The sequence below is a fragment of the Esox lucius genome, chromosome 10 (assembly GCF_011004845.1).
Source record: "Esox lucius isolate fEsoLuc1 chromosome 10, fEsoLuc1.pri, whole genome shotgun sequence".
NCBI lineage: Eukaryota > Metazoa > Chordata > Actinopteri > Esociformes > Esocidae > Esox > Esox lucius.
In genome coordinates this window covers 22396553-22417413 of record NC_047578.1, presented here as the reverse complement: position 1 = coordinate 22417413, position 20861 = coordinate 22396553, and the positions used below count along the sequence as shown (strand labels likewise).

Genomic DNA, 20861 nt, shown 5'->3' with positions numbered 1-20861 from the left:
CCCCACTTATCATAATAATATCAATGTTATCTCTAAGTGCCCAGGATTCCTGGTAACAGCTCTGGTAAAGGTTGTAAAAAGTACCAAGTAGAAGTGCTTACCTGTTCAGCAAGGTTCTTAAATTAAGACCTAAATGACCAGCTAAAGGGAGCTCAGAACTAGCCAATTATTAAATATATGTGCAAAATAATAAAATGTTACCGCTTATAATCAACATTTACCTGGTCATATAGGTCTTAATTAGGAACGTTTTAAGGCCTAGTTTGTACACATCTGAGTGATTATAGTTATTAGTAAACGTCACTTTCTGGAGTCATGGCTAGAGTGTACGGTCAAGTGCAAACACGAGGAAGGGCGTGGATATGATGACATCAGTTCGGTGAATCCCCGCCCATCTGTTCACCAGTAGCGGAAGTTCCGTTGAGATTCTGGGACAGCAAACGGTGAGTGTATGAATTTGTTTTAGCGGGCCACGGTTTTACAATTACTCGTTTACCCCGTCCGAATCGAACCCGGGCTTTCATTACGGCTGTGGTTCAGGGGGATCGGGAAGTAATGTATTCAAATACATGGTCGAACGTACCACTCGTGTCATAAATAGAACCAAGCTTAAAGGAAGCGGATGGCAGTGTACTGACAGACAATACCATTACACTGTAATGGTTTGGTCTGTGTTTAGCGTGCTATGCTAGCTAGTATTTGTGAGGATATGTAGATAGCTACTAGCTAGGAAGCTGAAAGGATTAAGCTGCCGGGTTGTGGGTTGTAGTTAGCTTTTCTATGTTAAAACCAGCTAGCGGCTTTGTACGTATAACAACTCTCCAGAGTTTTCCTCATCGGGTAACAAGGTACATTTTTTCTTAGCCCCCTTTGTTGTTTCTTCACCACCACCCTATCTTCCCTTTTAGCTACCTGCTAGTTGAAGCCTGTACGTCGGCTACGTTAGTTAACAAAGTAGGCACTGAACAACATATCCGTAGTTTGAGCCACAGATTATCCGTGTGCTATTGTCACATGTTTATGTCAAGTGGAAATGTTATCGGATTAAATACACCTGAAAATATAGTTACATTTGACTGGCATAATTCATTGTTATAGCCAGAATACATCCAGCTAGCTAGTAGCATGCAACGCTTTGTTTCTGGTTGAATACCGACCGGCTGCCGCAGTCTATAATTTACACGCCGGGTGAACCTTACTACAGGGCCTGCCATTGACAGTTGCGCTGACTACTCACTGAGCGGAAATAGGGATGTAACTGTTTTTGGTTATGCCTGTAAATATACGATAATAGATGTCTAGGGTGACGCATTAGTTTTACGTCAATTACTATTGAACCAAACAACGTTTTGTCCCGCCAGTTTGGTAAGTCATGAGAATTTGAAACTAGTCAAGTACACCCCATAGATGCGCATGGACGGCATTGTTAGTATCATAGGAAGGAAGAAATAATTAGTAAGTGTATTTCTATCCCGTTTTAGCCATCTACACACTGCAGGCAATGGATCATGGAGAATCAAGGCTTGACAAACTACTGTGGCCGTTCTGTTATCTAAGAAGGAACTGAGGATGTTTGCATACCTTGCAAACACAATTACAGGCTGGTTAAGTGATGGCATGAAGTCCAATATTACACTGGCATGCAGGAACAAAGCCCCCACTTTGTACCAATGATGCTAGTACTATTATACAATTACCTTTTGCTTCAGAACACATCTAACAGAAGATAACTCACATGCTGTTGTGCTTTCAGTTGTTATTCAACAGATATTCTTAGGCGGAGCAATTTACAATATTAGCTGCTTACATTTTAGTAAGACCCTTCCCAAACCCTGTGTGGGAATACATCCCACATCCCCATGCTCAAACAACTCAATTTGGCTGGTGTGCCTAAACTGAACCAAAGGATCTATTCATCAAATCTTGAAGATCGCTTAGTGCCTTATTTAAGACAGATTTCTGGCCTTTGCAAGTGTGCAATAGCTGACACAATGACAAGGAAATGAGGCGACAGTACTGAGCATGCGTTTCAGTTCAGGGCACATAGTATTTGTGACAAGTGACGCACAGCCCTGTTCATTCTTCTTGTTGAGCCTGACATTCTCATTCCCCTGAATTGGCTTTTTTCCTGTTTCTTCTTTTGCTTGCACTAACGGCCCTTCATCAGGTGGGTGGAATTCTAGGCCTAACTTTGTGTATAATAAACTTGAAGGTTTATATAGTAGCCACTTTCATTTTCCCTCTTGTTTCTTTCTCTCTTGCTCCCCTCATCCCTTTTGTTGTTTAATCTCCCTTAACCAGACACTAAGGGAATTAAATGTTGACTTTGAAAGCAATGTGCTATAGCTAGCCGCTACTCCAGTATCAGTGGATAGACGATGGCTCTAGTACTTGCCTTTCGGCATTTTGGTTAATAACATCAAGGCAGTTAGGAGTGCATTTAGTTAATGAGTTTTAGAACCTGCTGACTGAAGAGATTCCTCTCAGTCTCATTGGTTCAAAGCAGCCATAAACGGTGGCATGTTCAGTTCTTTTGTCATCACGTCTGTCCTCATGCTGAATAGCTGTATTGATAACCAGCCAGCGCCGTTGACCTCCCTCCCCCCTCCCTTCTAGCACCCCTTACAGTGTATGTGTGGCAACAACATGTCTGTGCCGCTGCTCGCCGAGGCCGTGACGGTGTCTGGGACGGAGAAGGAGACCGCCGCGGTGAGAGACCACACCCACACCGTAATGTAGCTGCCGTCCCTCAGAATCGCAGCGAGTACAAGAGACGCCGTCCCCAAGCTAATTTGGCAGGGCCGCATAGCACTATCAGAAGTAATTAAAAAAAAAAAAAGAAGCTTTTAGTAGGTCTGCAAGCATTTGTTCAATGAAAACCATTTTATGATCTTGTTATAGAGAATTCAATATTTTAAACTCTTGTTACTTATTCACTGGGCCATTAAGCAAATAGGATATGGTTGTTATAATGGTTCATTGGTGTTATGTATGGTTTATAATGCACTATTACCCAAATTAAAACTGTCGATCACTTTATCTCCACCACAGGTGATCTTCCTTCATGGTTTGGGTGACTCAGGGTGAGTTTCTGTTTTATACTCTGTGTAAACCATTCTGTGTAATGGATTAGGCTAATCCGTACAGAGTGCAACTCCTTCTCTGAATTAAATTCTTTCTCTTCCTCTGTCAGGCATGGCTGGGCGGACGCCATGACGGCTATCCGACTGCCACATGTAAAGTATATCTGTCCCCATGCGTAAGTGTCAGCTTGCTGGTCTGGCATATTTACTGACGTTTGTTTCTCTTCTTCAGTCTGTCCATTTCTGGAGTCCAGTGCAATTAGAGTCCAGTCTTATCTTTGGTGGTTTCCTATATCTTCACTTCAGACCTTCACCCATGTGTTCTTATTTCAAATTCACTTGTTTGTCCACAGGCCCAGAATCCCAGTCACGCTTAATATGAAGATGACTATGCCCTCATGGTGAGTCATGTTTTGTGCTAATCTGGAAGATATGTACTTGGTCTGGCTTTAAACATCAGTGGAAAACAGATTTGCATGAGTGTAAATTCCCAGACCCACACAAATACCTCCTCAGTTTACCTGGGACACATCTGATGTTTGAAATGTGTGTTAAATCGATTGCCCATGGATCTGTACGCTTCTGTAGGTTTGACCTAATGGGTCTCAGCCCAGATTCCCCAGAGGATGAGGCTGGCATCAAGAGGGCAGCGGAGAACAGTGAGTTGTTTAGTGAAACAGTAGTACTATGCCAGCACTGTGCAATGCTCGTCAATATCAAACCAACCTAAATTCACAAAGCTTTTAGCTCATACCCAGCTATGCATCATGTTCCCTCGCCCCCAGGTATGTGTTTAGTCTTTATTCTCATTTTTCTCCACAGTCAAAGCCATTATTGACCATGAAGCAAAGAATGGGATACCTGCTAATCGTGTGCTGCTTGGAGGGTTCTCTCAGGTGAGGTCACTGAAACGCTCTGGAGGTGTTATGCCAATGAGTAAGTACAGTAATTAGCATTGTACAAGCCTTGGCCTAGGGAGCATATACTTTTTCTGCAGCGGGAGGCAGCTGGATGTAAAACCGGTGGACAGGAAGCCAGTTTATTACAGGGTGTTGGTTCCTAATGATTGAAAATGTTGTTATTAAAGAAACATCTCTGTTTTTATATGTAAATGACATGTTATAGAGGGATCCAGAAATTTTTCTTTGGAGATACTTACCTGACCAGCTTTTAAATTCATTGGTTTCATTTAACAAAGGCTCCACAAACACCTGAAACACAATGTGTCATTTCACAAGCTCTCAGAGTCAATAGACAGGTCTTTAAATGCTATACACATGAAACTGTTGTTCTGAAATTTATCAGCAAACATTTTTATTTTGTGGAAGGCAAGTATAAATCCGGTGTTTGCATGCAAGTGTGCATTAGGGGTGGGTATTGGCAAGTACCTTGCGATACGATATATATCACAATACAAATGGAACTTTTCAATACATTATGATTCGTCACGATATCACAACTGAATCACAGTGCTTACTGTGCTAAAGAAAACCTCAAATAATATTAGGCAATATACTTGAAAGGAGAATATTTAGCTACTCCCCATTAGCAACCTCTAATAAAAAAGTACCACTAAATTTTGATTGACTTAGAACTTCTTAATGTAACCCTTTGGACCAGTGGTTCCCAACCAGGGGTACTGGGACCCCTGGGGGTACATTAAAACACTATCGACACCATAGGCTTACTAGTGAAATTAACATGTGGGGTTACTTCAGGGGTACTCCAAGCAGTGCAAAATCTTTTGGGGGGTACAGTAACTGAAAAGGTTTGGGGGCCACTGCTTTAGATTACAATAGAATTCTACAATGCTGCTGTAGATTACTGAGAATTCCCAAAATAAATAATGTTTTCTCGCACAAAAACCAAATAACAATTACAAGTTAACTTTGTTTTAAAGAGCACACACTTTTCTTTAATTTAACTTGGAATAATTTTTCTCCCATTAACAATCACTGGAAAGAAGAACGAACATCTACGTTTGCTTAAAACGAAACAGTAGATCGAGCCAGTAGTCAAATTAGGTCCCCACAGCCAATGTCCACATAATAAATTAAGCATAAGGCAAATTTCATTGATGATAAGGGAAAGTATGTGTCACGTCTTTTGGCAGATGTAGATTATCATTGCAATCTAAGTGACAACGTCGTCAGCGAAGTACAACATTACTGCCTCCACCCTTTCCTAGCTAGTGAAAGTGACAGCTTGATTTTAGTCTGACAGATGAAACAAACCGGACAGTTAGTTGTCGAGTTAGCAATGGCATTTTCCATATTTGAATGAAATCGGAAGAAACGTGAGATAACAAACACAGAAACAATCTCTTCTAACATAAAAAGCTGCTTTGGCACTAGTGCTTTGGCACTAGCAATTTGAGTAAAGAAATTCATAAAACAAAAAGTAAGTCAAATGACAGCATACCCTTTTCTAGTTTCTCATTAATGTTGACCTCCATGGGAAAATAGTAACAGGATTTGATCAGGTAGATTTTGTGATATTTACACAAATATTATTGTCAAAGAAACATGCCTGTTCAGCGGCCGCTACAGTAATTTGAAGAAAAAATAAACATTGATTCTAGAGATCATAATATTGATACGATAATGTCATAATGTCTTTATAGGGAATTGAGGGATTACAAGAGTTACATTTACTTCTGTTTAGTTTTTGGTCCCATATTTTTTCATGAAATGACACCAATCTTGCATCTCTTCAAACCTGTTGGATTCATTGACTGAAATTGTATTGTCACCTTGCCCTAGGGATATTTACAGTTATCAAACGCACCCTTGGTGTACTGTAAACCTACACAAAACACAGACCTCTTTTAAGTAAATGAAATAACACCCTGTGGAAAACATAATGCAAAGAGCTGCGTTTGGTCGCTTGGCTAAATAGGGTCTATGATGCGCTATTTTTGTCTATTTCAAGTTGTTTTGGGTTGTGTTTGGCCCAGTAGTAACTGTTTTATTATATGTTCGAATGAAATGTGTTTCACAACACTGATTAACTATGAATGTTATAATAGTATTGAAAAGTACATACATTTTTGCCTACCTTGAATGAAAGATGCAGCTATGTGCTTTTCTCTTTTAAAGTTTGTCACTCTTCATACTTTTTAATACGTTGCTTATAGTGATTTTGAGAGGGAAGTATCTGCTTGTCCACTATGTATACATCTTGTGGGGAAAAAATTTGCATTGCTTTTTATCAATTGCACACAGATCTAACCCCGCTGTTGTCATTCTCAGTGAGCTTTTTTAATTATTATTTTTGGCATTCAATAAAATTGGTTAATCTAAACATCTATATTTTCAATTGTTAAATTGACAAATCTGAGTTATCAGCCTTAAATATGATAAATAAGCCAAAACACCCTTCTGCGTATCCCTCGGCTGAATGATTGAGCAGTCAACTGGTGCCACCTACTTTTTGCTTGCATGGTTTTCATTATGTTTTTGTGGCATTCATTTTGTGATGTTTTGACATACCAGTTACCGAGTTGTACTAGTTATACCTGTAACTCAACAGATTGTATGTTTTCATTCATGGGTAGCTTTAGTACAAATGTGTTTTGAGAAACCGGCAAATGGCATGATGTAAAATTAAACTGTTGAATATATGTATATGCTCTGTCAAAATGAGAATTTATTACTACAAAAAAATTCTGTTTCACCTAACCCTAAACTTAACAAACATCAGTAACCTAACTGTAAGATAGTAAAACAGGTTCACACACAGTTACAAGAGTTGTTGGTGCTGGTTAGGTTTCATAAAGAGTAGCTCTGGTCACATAATCATTCATTCGAAATCTTCTAGGTGAAAATTCTCACCTACCAAACCAATCATTGGTTTTCATTAGACAAAATTACAGTTAGTATCCTGTTGAAAACAACCACCCTGAAGCATACTTGAACCTCCTTTTGATTGGGGTTGTGATTGCTAGCAATCTCTGAAACATGAGATGGCTTTGGCTTTTTGAAAACGGTGTGTTTTTTATAGGAGCTTGGTAATTTCAGTGGGTTGATCATGTGACTGGAGTGCACCTTTTTAAAAGCAAGTGAAATCTCATCCATATTAATATTTCAGTCATCTCAGAGTGGGGACTGACCACAAGGCCACTGGCTTGTGTAAATATTTAAGACCTCTACCACCAATGCTTTCTGAACTGTGTAAACCTTGAGAACTGGGAACAAAACCTCTCTGGGTCTAAACACATTCTACCCTATGTCTCTCTACTGTTCTTTGTGTCCCAGGGTGGGGCTCTATCCTTGTATACTGCCCTCACATGTCAGCAGCAGTTGGCAGGCGTGGTCGCACTCAGTTGCTGGCTACCGCTTCACAAGAGTTTCCCTCAGGTACATTTACATCGTTCCCTTCTCTCCAGCCCTCGCCCCCATACAGTACCCTCAGTTCCCGGAAACGTCCAGTTTAAATTTTTTTTATTACGTAATGGATTCCGAAACTTGTACCTATCTCTCTATCTCTGCGACTGTGTATCTATGAACAAACTGCTGTTGATTCGGTGTTCGAATCGGGTCCTGACTTTGTTTGACGTGATGCTCGGTTGTGCCCGACAGGCGGCAAGCGCCAGTGGGAATAAAGACATGCCCATACTGCAGTGTCACGGGGAGATGGACCCCATGATCCCAGTGCAGTTTGGGGCCATGACGGCGGAGAAGCTCAAGGTCATCGTCAACCCTCAGAAAATCACCTTCCGAACTTACCCAGGACTCATGCACAGTTCCTGTCCTCAGGTAAATGGAATTTTGACGTGTGTTTTAATGGCATCCAAAAAGTGGCAGTTTATCCATATGATATGATGTTTGGTTTATGAGCCTCTTTGCTTTGCAGGAGATGGCAGCGGTGAAGGAATTCATTGAGAAGCAGTTGCCCCGTATCTGACCTCGCCTCAACCCTACTGTGACCCTTAGACACTGACCTCTCACCTCTGACCTGCCATTCTCCCACAGGAAACAGCCATTAACACCGCCCCCTCCGCGCACGCACACACACACACACACACGAACAAACTTTCACGTAATACCATCATTATCCTCGTTTTCTCACCTCATTCCATAGAAATCAAACACTCATTATACTGGACTCACTGTTCTTAAAAACATTAAACCTATCTTCTCTTCTGAGGGAGAATCACTGACTCACACATTACATTCCCCTGGGATTATTTCCTCTCAAACTCAACTCACCCTTAAGCCCTCCTCACCCCCCCCCCCCACCCATACCCAATAATTCTGTGTGTGTCAGTGAGTCAGGTTCTGAGCCCGGTAGTTAGCGGGTGGGCTGCTCCTGCCCCTAGATGCCGCCCAGTGTTAGAGAGGCTGACCTAGTGGAGAGTGCGGATTCAGCAGCCTGTGGTCCCGTTCTTCGGACCCCGAGGTCTGATGCTCTCTGGAGTGACTCCGGTTGCGACGCTCCACTGCATACCGTGGAGGTCACGCCCCAGACCCAGCACCCACTCCCCATGGCTGCTGCCACTGTCATACCTGGGGGGGCCACTGCTTTGGCTGATTGAAATATCTGACATTATAAATAACTCAATTGAAATAAAGGAAACCAATGGACCATTAACTTTTGCCACCATTTTCTGTTCTTTACTGCAATTTAGGACTGTTGATGAATTGTATATTTATGATTTTATTTTGTTTCCAATGGATGGACCATGAAACAAGTTAATAATTGAATTAACTGTATTGACTAAAATATATGGAAATGTTAAATACACCTAAAAAGTTTAGGCCTTAAGAGCGCTATATTCTTGAGTATTTTTCAGCAAAGCTTAAATGCATATGTAATTCAGTATCACACCGCATGTTACCAGGGCCAGAACTAGAACTATAGACACAACTTGACTAATTTGAATGCAGTTCTTCCCAGTCATTCTCTCAGCATCTAGCATTTGACCAGTGAGCCATGTTTCATTCCCATGTCCAGCACAAATCAATTCTGTCACTCTGACTGGTCATTTATACTGTCAAGCAGAACTATTTACTGATTTGACAACTTGCAGGCATCCACTAATACCGCATTAAAGGTCAGTTTATCCAGTGCTATAATTAATTTGTCTCCTAAAATGGGTATACACTGTCTTTGATAGAAAAAAAGCTCTTGTTAATTTAAGGGTGATTTTTAAACAGCATTAATCTTGAACAACTCGTGGAGCTTGGGTGTCGGAATTTTAACTGAGGAGTCAGTGTGCTAAAATCAGGTGTTCTGTATTTTTTCCTTCTGTGAATGTTTTCTCTCTTTATGATTACATATTCTGTATTACTGAAACCTAAGTTAAAATGGTGGACATTGGAGAATTAAACATCTGTATTGATTGTTGTTCCGCTATTTAATGAATGTCTCCTTTGTCTTATCACAGCTTTCCGTATGTCATCTTCCTTGACCCAACTCGTCTGTTGTTACCTTTCACTTGTAATAGTGGGCAAAATTTTTAATGATTTTGTGTTAATTTTTCTGTGTTTCTTTCCCTTCCATCTTTTTTTGCCTTCCAGTCCCATATGTTTATACCCTGACTTCCTTTGGGACAGGGTTGAATGCGGTGTCTAATGTATGTTTTCCTGTATCTTGTCATTGGTTGAGTTTTTACAGTTGTGGCATAACGATTTTTCATTTTGTCTCAATGTTTTTCGTCATCTCATCTTTGTTTGTTTATTTGACTTGCTAAAACATGTTGAGTGACTGTTGGTCCCTCAGGTTATTTTAAGACACCTGTATGTGGAATAAATGATGCAAATAACAACAGTACATTTGAGTTGGGCATATTTCTTCTGGAATGTGATTGGGGCACTAACATTGCTTTCATGTGAACTATAAATTGCAAGTGACCAGTGATATTGGACTGTTGAAAAGCCATAAAAATAACAAAATTCCCTGGAGGAACTAGGGAAAAAAACGACTCAAGAGAAACTGATTGCTGAATGAGAATGGAGAAGGTTGAAATTACAAGTGCATTTTTTGAAAGAGGGCATTGATTTCTTCAATTGTGTCAGGTACCAGTCTCAACAATCAGAGAAGTCTTTGTCTATTCTGTTAATCCTTCTCACAATATGTAGAGTCACTGTAAAATGCGTATAAATGACCACTTGGCAGCATCATTAGGTAGCATGGTATTAATTTCTATTGTTTCGCTGATGATACGTTGTATACTGATATATTTCAGTATCCCCTGATGATTTTAGCCCAATTGACACATGATGGCAGAACTTTTATTGCAACTAAACAAGGATAAAACAGGTTTTTATTGTTGCCTAGGCCCAAAGAAATAAACCTATAAGACTGTTTTACTCGTTAGAACTAAAATGGACACACCAAGCTAAAAGTCTCGGTGTGATAGTAGCCCATATCAGAAATATGACAATCTTTATCAGTTTTTCTACCAGGCCAATACTGAAAGACAAATGGATGCTTTTAGCACTATTGCAATTCCCTCTTTTCTGGCCTTATTTAACATAACATCTGCAAACTCCTATTAATTCTGAAGGCAGCAGCACTAAGACCAAAAAAACTGAACACGCGACACCTATTTTAAAATCCCTGAATTGACTGCCTTTTAATTTGAGAATTTATTATGAAAATGCTTTGTTGATTCTTAAAGCACTTCATGGCCTTCACTTCATGGCACACAAATACGACTGACCTTGTTTTTACATATGTCACTAGTTGAATCCTCAGACGCTGACTTTTAGTTTGCCCAAAGGTCAGTACCGAAACATTTGGTACTGACATTTTTTCAGCCACCATGGTCCTGTCCTTTGCAACAGCCTACCTGAAAATAATCAGGGATGCAGAACTACTGACATTTATAAAAACATCTTAAAATAAACAATTATTAAACAATTGAAAATCAAAGTAAACAATTAAAATCACAGGCTCTTCCAAATGCATTTTTCTGTAAAAAAGGTGCTACATAGTTTGAATTGAATTCATATAGGCCTACATCACATGTTGAAAAGGAGACTGTAGTTATTCAATTGGTTTACTGTTGTCATCAGCAAGGTATCCACCTATATTTCTTAAGACATTGTCATATTCTGCATTACCTACTTTGTGATTTGCAGTAATTATTTCTTTGCCATTGTGACATGTTTCAGAAAGTAAAGTCAAGTTTACCTTTACTTGAGAACTGAGGTTAGATGAGATGCACAGGTTGGGTAATGGCAACCGTTAGCAGCACTGCATTGTTAACGCTGAAGATTTACTTAGATAGACACTCAACAAAATACACTGCTCAAAAAAATTAAGGGAACACTAAAATCACACATTAGTTCTTGATGAATGAAATATATTAAAGATCAAAATCTTTACTCAATATTGTGTAATTCGTTGAGAACAAAATTACGTAACAATGGTCAATGGAAACCAAAACCATCAACTGATTGAGGGCTGGATTCAAATTCACACCGAAAATCTAAAGTAAACAATTGAAATCACAGGCTGTTCCAACCTGGGTTAACATAACATGCAACCATTTCAAAGATTTACAAAGATGTTCACTGCAAGTTGGGATTCCTCAAAAGGTGTAAAAACCTACAAACTTTAATTTAAAATAAATTAATTTGTCAATGTATCATATTTTTAGATGTTCCCGTTTTGTTACAAGCAAAATAGGGTCTGATTACTTTGCTTAATTCAAGCATTTACTTATTTATTGTGAGGATGCATTTTGTGCAGTGTAAGGAAATCAACAATTTATAAAAGTAAGTTATTAGGCTCTAATCTATGGATTTCACATGATTACAAATACAGACTTCAACGCACACGTGGGCAATGATGGAGACACCTGGAGAGGCGTGATAGGGAGGAACGGCCTCCCTGATCTGAACACGAGTGGTCGTTTGTTGTTAGAGTTCTGTGCTAGTCATGGATTATCTATAATGAACACCATGTTCGAACATAAGGATGCTCATAAGTGTACGTGGTACCAGAGCACCCTAGGCCGAAGGTCGAGGATTGATTTTGTGATCATGTCATCGGATCTGAGACTGCATGTTTTGGACACTTGGGTAAAGAGAGGGGCGGAGCTGGGTCAGGGGGTGGGGGAAGACTCTGGACAGACCGGGAAAACCCTGGAGGAGGAGGCCCCCGTCCGAAAGATCTTCAACTCACACCTCCGGCGGAGCTTTTCTGGCATCCCTGTGCGGGTTGGGGGCATTGAACCTGAGTGGTCGATGTTCAAAGCCTCCATTGCTGAAGCTGCGGCGGGGAGCTGTGGTCTAAAGGTCTTAGGTGCATCAAGGGGTGGTAACCCTCGAACACCCTGGTGGACATCGGTGGTCAGGGAAGCTGTCCGACTGAAGGAGGAGGACTCCGGAGACGGATGCAGTGTACCGGCAGACCCGAAGGGCTGCGACCTCTGCTGTGAAAGAGGCAAAACAGCGGGTGTGGGAGGAGTTTGGGGAAGCCATGGAGAAGGACTTTCGGTCGGCACCAAGGTGCTTCTGGAAAACCGTCTGCCACCTCAGGAGGGGAAAACGAGGAACTATCCAAGCTGTGTACAGTAAGGATGGGACACTGTTGACCTCATCTGAGGAGGTAATTGGGCGATGGAAGGAACACTTTGAGGAACTCCTAAATCCCACTAACACGCCCTCTATAGTGGAGGCAGAGCTGGAGGCTGATGGGGAATCAATCAATCAAATGTATTTATAAAGCCCTTTTTACAACAGCAGTTGTCACAAAGTGCTTTACAGAGACACCCGGCCTTAAACCCCAAGGAGCAAACAACAGTAGTGTTGAATTTCAGTGGCTATGAAAAGCCACTCTTCTGGCTGTGCCGGGTGAGATATTAAGAGTCCAATTTGAATAATTAAGACATTTCTCTGGGCTAAATCCAGAGGCTATTTGATTTTAGACTAGGTCAGAAGTATGACTAGGTGGACAAGGACAGGGACAGCAACGGGCCCCCCAAACCAGGTAATCCGCAGGTCTCCTCCTAAAATGTAAAACTGGAGGAAACTGAGAAAAGTTAGAAAGTGCATTCCTCATATCCCCCAGCCCAATAATATAGCAGCGTAACACCTTGGAACTGAGACGGGGGGGTCCGGTGACACTGCGGCCCTACCCGGGGGAGGCCCCAGACAGGGCCCAACAGGCAGGAAATCAATCCACCCACATTGCCAGGCATCAACCAAAGGGACACCCACCAACCGCAACCCCCTTGAATGAGGGCCGAGTATTGCTAGCAGCGTACAGCCCAATTGCACAAGTGCGCAACAGAGAGGCCAGTGACTCTTCCCCCGAAAGGCATTGGAGGGAGGGCATCCCAGTGGCGACGAGAGCCCACCTGGCAAGACAGCAAGGGTGGACAGTATCAAGACTACTGGTCACCTTCACGCCCCTGGGCCAGGCTACACCTAATTATAAACTGTGCTGTAGAGATGAGTTTTTAGTAGACACTTCAAAGTTTGCACTAAGTTTGCATTTCTAACCTTAATTGGCAGATCATTCCACAGGAGTGGAGCTCTATGAGAAAAGGCCCTGCCGCCAGCTGTTTGTTTAGAAATTCTAGGTACAATTAGAAGGCCTGCATCTTGCGATCGTAGGTTACGTGTAGGTATGTATGGCTGGATCATTTCAGCAAGTGAAGTTGGAGCAGGTCCATGTATTGATTTATACGTTTAGAGGAGAACCTTAAAATTAGCCCTAACCCTAACAGGCAGCCAGTGTAAGGACGCTAGGACAGGAGTAATGTGTTAAAAAAAAATTTGAACACAGTTAGGATTCTAGCAGCCATGTGCAGCACTAATTGAAGTTTATTTATTAATTTGTCTGGATAACCAGAGAGAAAAGCATTGCAGTAATCTAGTCTAGAAGTAACGAAAGCATGGATACATTTTTCTGCATCAATATTTGATAGAAAGTTTCTAATTTTTGCAATATTTCGAAAATGAAAATTATCTCTTGAGACATATTTTATATGTTCTTCAAAGGAGAGGTCAGGGTCCAGGGTAACGCCAAGGTTTTTTACAGTTTTTTGGGATACGACCATGCAGCCGTCGAGGTTCACAAAGAGATCTGCTAACAATGCTCTTTGTTTTTTGGGTCCTAAAACGAGCATTTCTGTTTTCCTTGAGTTTAAGAGCAAGAAATTCTCTGTCATCAACTTCCTAATATCTGAAACGCATGCTTCCAAAGTAGCTAATTTAGGGGCTTCTCCATGTTTCATTGAAATATATTAACTGTGTGTCATCAGCATAACAGTGAAAGTTTACATTGTGATTTCGGATTACATCGCCCAGAGGGAGCATAAATAGTGAGAACAATAATGGGCCCAGAACCGAGCCTTGAGGAACACCAAAGCATAACTTTGACTTGTCAGAGGATATGCCATCCACATTAACAAACTGATATCTTTCAGATAAATAAGATTTAAACCAGGCTAGAACATGTCCACGTAGCCCAATATGGTGATCAATAGTGTCAAAAGCAGCACTAAGGTCAAGAAGCAACAGGACAGATGCGGAACCTTTGTCTGAGGCCATTAGAAGGTCATTTGTTACCTTCACGAGTGCAGTCTCAGTACTATGATGGGATCTGTAACCGGACTGGAGTATTTCATAAATGTTATTTGTCTTTAGGAAGGCATTCAGTTGTTGGGGAACACATTTTTCTAAGATTTTTGAGAGGAACGGGAGGTTCGATATTGGCCTATAATTGTTTAATATGTCAGGATCCAGATTAGATTTTTTTTAGAAGAGGCTTAATTTCCGCTATTTGTTGTGAGTTTGGTACACATCCGGAGGAAAGGGAGCAATTTATTATGTTCAGCATTGGCTGACCTAGCACAGGAAATAGCTCCTTAAGTAATTTTGTTGGAATCGGGTCTAGCTGAGAGTTTGTGGGTTTAGAACTTATTACAAGTTTAGTAAATGTGTTGAGCGATACGGTATCAAAAAATTCAAGTGTCCCCATTGACACCTGGTCAGGGAGGTTCAGGACATTTTTAGGACAATTGAGATTTTGAGGACCATAACTATTTAAGGAGGAGTCAGTTATTCGTTTTCTAATGGTGATGATCTTTTCATCAAAGTAGTTCATGTATTCATTAAAACTAAAGTGAAGACCCACTTCACTTGCTAAGCTTTGCTTTTTTGTTAACTTTGCAACTGTATGAAAGAGAAATTTTCAGTCTCCATGGCAGAAGTCACTGAGGTAGTCAAACAACTCCACTGTGGTAAAGCTCCAGGGATTGACGAGATCCGTCCAGAAATGTTGAAAGCTTTGGGTGTGGAGGGGATGTCTTGGATGACACGCCTCTTCAACATTGCATGGGAGTCAGGGAAAGTACCTAAGGAGAGGCAGACCGGAGTGGTGGTTCCCCTGTTCAAAAAGGGGGACCAGAGGGTGTGTGCCAATTACAGGGGTATCACACTTCTTAGCATCCCTGGGAAAGTCTACTCAAAGGTACTGGAAAGGAGGGTTCAGCAGATAGTCGAACCTCAGATTGAAGAGGAACAATGCGGATTCCGTACTGGTCGCTGAACAACCGACTAGCTCTTTAATCTTGCAAGGATCCTGGAGGGGGCCTGGGAATATGCCCATCCAGTCTACATGTGTTTTGTGGATCTGGAGAAGGCATATGACCGGGTCCCCCGGGAGATACTGTGGGAGGTGTTGCGGGAGTATGGGGTGAGGAGGTCCTTTTTGAGGGCTATCCAATCCCTGTACATCCAAAGTGAGAGCTGTGTTCAGGTTCTCGGTAGTAAGTCGGACTCGTTCCAGGTGGGGGTTGGCCTCCGCCAGGGCTGCGCTTTGTCACCAATCCTGTTTGTAACTTTTATGGACAGGATATCGAGGCGTAGTCGGGGTGGGGAGGGGTTGCAGTTCGGTGGGCTGGGGATCTGTTAAGAATTTTACGTGTACCAGAATTTCTGAAGAAGGACGAGGGTCGGTCCAAATGCACAAAGATTTATTAATAGGAATTGATAAGTCAAAATACATGAAATACACTGCAGCGGTCAAATATTTGCTCAACCCTCGAGCTTCCACAAAATATTTGCCCCGAATTAAGATCGAACATCGGTTTTGATTCTCCTGCCACAGGGGCGGATACTTTTCACTCTCGTGAGTAAAACCCATCCTTATTGGCTCTTTGATGGCATGGTGACATGTTAGACGAATCTCTTTGTTTTTGCTGTCCAATGAAGAAGGGCATGCTCTAAACTCTTCCCATTTGGGGTTACTCTCGGTCATAGATCAACAGGTTCTTGCATACAGGTGTGAAATCTTAACCAGGTTACAGTAATTTACATTATATTGTCCTAATCTAGACTAGAACATCAGGGGGTTGGAGACAGAAGGTCTCTTCGTGCTGTATAGGGGGCAGTTTCATTTGTATGTTAATTGTGGGGTTTTAATCCTGTCTCTCTATCTGAGCCAGGTGTAAAGTCTGAGTGAGTGTGGTTGAGTGTAATGTATGGAGTTCTAAACTTTATGGTTATTGTATTCAATCATATTTCCCTAACCTGGCTGCAGCATACAATTTAATAAAACAACAACATAAGAATACATGGTTATTAAATCAGCATTATTTAAACTTCATTTATCTCAACAGATATCATCGCTGCTTTTTGCGGATGATGTGGTCCTGATGGCATCATCGGTCTGTGACCTTCAGCACTCACTGGACCGGTTCGCAGCCGAGTGCGAAGCAGTTGGCACCTCTAAATCTGAGGCCATGGTTCTCAGCAGGAAACAGGTGTTCCTAATAATCCTTTAGGTGAGTGTATATCTCTTGGTTACAGACACCTTAAGAAAACGGTATGGGCATGGGCAAATGAGGTACCCTTGTGCAATTGGGTTGTACTCTGCTGGCAATACTCGGCCCTCATTCAGGGTGGTTGTGGTTGGTGGGTGTCACTTTGGTTGATGTTTGGCAATGAGGGTGGATTGATTTCCTGCCTGTTGGGCCCTGTCCGGGGCCTCCCCAGGTAGGGCCACAGTGTCGCCGGACCCCCCCCGTCTCAGTCCCAAGATCTTATGCTGCTATATTATTGTGCTGGGGGAGTAGGGTCAGTTCTCCTTCTCCACTATAAATTGTTGTTGATATGAGGAATGCATTTTCTGAATTTTCCCAGTCTCCTCTCGTTTTAAACTTTAGGAGGACATGAGGTCCTGGTCCACACCTGTGGAGTACCTGGTTTGGGGGCCCCGTTGCTGTCCCTGTCCAAAGTCCTCCTGGTTGTGTTGCAGATCAAGACGATACCTGACGATTTCAGCTGCCACTGGGCTGACACCTCCTCCCTGTCCTTGTCCTTGTCCATCCGGTCTAAATGTAAATTGACTCTGGATTTAGACCACATGCATTTATTAATTAATAATGGTTCTATGAAAATGGTAGGTAAGACAGGAAAAATCAATTGCGCAATAAATGGCTTTAATAAACTTGCAAGGAGAGAATACGCAGGTTACAAAGTAACAGTGAATAGTCTCTAAATAAAACATCATTTTGACAGTATTTATTACATAGAAAAAGGGGTGTGGTAAGATGCTGCCATCTGTCTCATGTCAATCAAACACATTCCCTTTGTTCTATCACACAAGTCAAATGCTATCTTCCCCCACCTTATCCTTCCTGCCATAATGTTTACTGTTGTGTTTACCCAAAGGGGCCAACTGACCTTACTCCCCCCAAGGACCACATTCCTGAGGAACAAAAGACTGACACCCTTCTTCTAGGCAGGAGGACATGGCCCAAATACCTGTTAATCCTCTGATATTATACAGACATGTGTTATCACAATCAAAGTTAAGATCTACATATCAGCCAAATGGAAAGACAAACATTTCTCAAATGTACCTTAGTTCAAAATTACCATAACACTCCATCCTCTTGATACCATGTCAAACCTTGGTATCAAACCTCAAACAGTTCACTCATTAGGATGTAGACTGCAACAAAACAGTACTCTTTTACAACATGACCCAGTCATTATTATTACCCTTAATGATTATAGAACTGAACAAATCTGAAATGTCTGAATCCTCATTTAAATTCTTCTTGACGATTACCTTCGTATTAAATCCAAGATCACACATTTTCATCATACAGAATCATAACATAGTACAGCAAAACTTTTATGTTAAAATTATCATAAACACCTATCACTGAATGCATCCTTCAATTCCTCACTGTTACAAAGTCCTCTCATGCCAATTACTCGATTCACTGAAAAGTCCTCTCCATGGTCCCATTTGGATGTACTTCCAAAGTTATCACAAATGTTCTGCTCCTCCAAACGTCAGACAGTCAGTTATGAACCATTTCTTTGACAGGCCGATGTAACAGAACAAAAAAGTCAGATGTATATTCCAAGGTGTTGTCCTTCATAGCTCAGATGCAGACACAGCTCTTGTTGTCTCCATTCTAGCTGCTTTATCAGCCAGGCCAGGAGACTCTGTGTTCTCCCTTGTGAATGCCAAGATGACCAGTTTTAGCTATAGGCTCTAGAGCTCAAGGCCAGGTAGAAAGTGACTGGTTACTAGCACCAGAAAATTCACTGGTTACTAGCACCAGAAAACTTTCACTCAGTGACTTCAATTCACTGTGTCTAACCCTTTAAACACTGAAATCCTCCTGTAGCGTGTTGTCGACCCCAGGTTCCTCTCTCAGCTACCTGGACAGCAGATGAGATGTACCTGGTATGGACCCAATCAGCATAGCATGATGTTGTGCAGTAGATCTTTCCGCCCCAGTAAACGTTGTCCATAACCGGAGCTTTCCTCGCCTCCATCCTCTCGGTCGGAGGGTGCCTTCTCCATCACATTGCAGAATCATCAGGACTCGAGTCAGTCCAGCTCACAGGAACCCAGCATCCTGTAGACATGCAGCGCTCCAGAGTAGTAGGACAGTCTGTCTGTGTGTCTGTGAGATCCATCACATCTCAGCCACCTCACAGTTGTCCTTTTACGCCAAACTCAGTCTCTCTCTGGGCTCCAGCAAGTCCTCTCTTGTTGAATCGCTTTCAAGTGTTCTGTATCTGAATGCGTGAATTATCCTTGAGAAGATTATTTACAACTGCACAGTACATCATCACATCAGTCCATTACGTTAGCTTGTTGCATCTCGCTGATACATTAGAGTCACACACTATCAAACACTCAAACCCTATATTTCCAATATCTCTCTACTTCTTCTCTCCAAATAGATTAGAACAGTTGTAATCAATAACAGTATCGTTAAAACATTAACATCTCTGGTGCTTCTGTTCTGCTAGTGTAGCAAAATAACAATTCCACTATTTTCTATAGTTGGTGTAACAACCAACACAAAGAACAGAAGAACACAATTTCACATATCTCATTACTGTTCCAAAAACTCATCAGTTAATATAGTTTGCTTACATTGAAGTACCACTCTCTAAGAGCAGTTCATGAACAATCCTCAGTTCACCTATATAATTTACATATGATTGTGTTGTAGCAGAACTACAATCAAATTTACCATTGTTTCACATAAAGGATCAAATACCTTACTTCAAATCAAAACATTTCACACCATCTTGAAGGTCAGCTAACCTAAATGTTATTTAGCCTAATTTCTCTACAAGATGAAACTCAGTGTGAACTTCTCCAAATCTCTTCTTATTATCCTAGCACATCAAAGACACTCTGAAATCCTTTCACATATCATGACCCCCCCTTTTTACTTCCTTTCCCCCAGGGCTCACACTGGAGTGGGGGGTGGTCTATTAACCTAAGGATAACAGACCCTGGTCTTGAAGAATGGTCACCTTATCAATAAGGGACACTGCCAAAACGTCTCGATCGCCCCCTGGTGAGTGGTCCCAGTATAGGTCATAAACCCCGCCCTCCCCATGTTATTCAATGGGACGCGAGACCAACTAAACAATTAAATTACCCTTCAAATATATTTTTTCCGAAGCTGGTTTCTGTCATTTACTGTAGTTTGTATCACGCTAATGTAAATTCAAGAGTTTGTTTTTAAAATAAATTTGTTTTTAGTTAGTTATTTAATGCTCTAAAAACGGTGGTGTGACGTCGTGATTCACAGCTGTGATTGACAGCTATCTGAGCCGAGGAGCCACTGAATCTTCGGAGGACTGAGGAGATTGGAACTTTACATTTAATCTCTAAATTTCTATAATTGATATAATTTCACACGGACATAATGGGTTATTCTGCAGTACATTGTGCTAACCGATCTGGCATTTCCAATGGATCTTTGAATTTTTTTCGGTAAGTTAAATTTATAAGCTATTTAATTAGTAAATAAATGTAATGGGCTAGCTAACGTTAGCTAAAAGACAACAAGCCTCGTTAATAGCCATGTTAATAGCTAGCAGGTGATCGTTAGCTAGAAGTTACCAATTATTTTTGTATTAGGCCTATTCTAAATTAAGGTTAAACATGATGTAAGTTAGGCTATAACATATCGTCTAGGTTTAACAAGCAAAGGTTGTACTGTACTTGGACTTGCGATTGATTACGGTATGCGCATTCTGCGAGGGAGAGTGAGGGCGGGGCACAGGGGTGGGGCCGTTGATTTCGCGGCTTTACGGCTTTACTTCCTTCTCGCTACTGCGCATAACTACTGCGCAGAACTGGTCCCAAGATCGCTATCTGCGCAGACGCAAGTCCAAGATGTCAGCGTCGTATCAGGACACTGGTGGCTTCATTTTTCACCAATGGAAAAGAGCGAAAGGGCGTCGTCCATTATTTATACAGTCTATGGTTGTAACCAATGAAACAAATTATTAATTGTTTGTAATATGAGCTGAAACTGAAGGA

At 41.4% G+C, this 20861-nt stretch overlaps 1 protein-coding gene across 3 annotated transcripts; it reads left to right on the top strand.

Annotated features, from left to right (window-relative positions):
* The first annotated feature begins 338 nt into the window (after window positions 1-338).
* Window positions 339-9857, top strand: lypla2 (lysophospholipase 2). 3 transcript variants are annotated; one of them, XM_010900297.5, is made up of 10 exons: window positions 339-443; window positions 2617-2709; window positions 3052-3083; window positions 3194-3259; window positions 3437-3484; window positions 3672-3742; window positions 3906-3979; window positions 7340-7441; window positions 7664-7840; window positions 7938-9857. In XM_010900297.5, exons 2-10 carry the CDS (start codon window positions 2632-2634, stop codon window positions 7986-7988), a joined length of 699 nt encoding a protein of 232 aa, XP_010898599.1. In that variant the 5' UTR covers window positions 339-443; window positions 2617-2631; the 3' UTR covers window positions 7989-9857. The 3 variants fall into 3 exon arrangements, with proteins under 3 accessions (XP_010898599.1, XP_010898600.1, XP_019905937.1); XM_010900298.5 differs by lacking the exon at window positions 339-443 and adding an exon at window positions 476-848; XM_020050378.3 differs by lacking the exons at window positions 339-443; window positions 2617-2709 and adding an exon at window positions 2776-2820.
* The last annotated feature ends 11004 nt before the right edge of the window (window positions 9858-20861 follow it).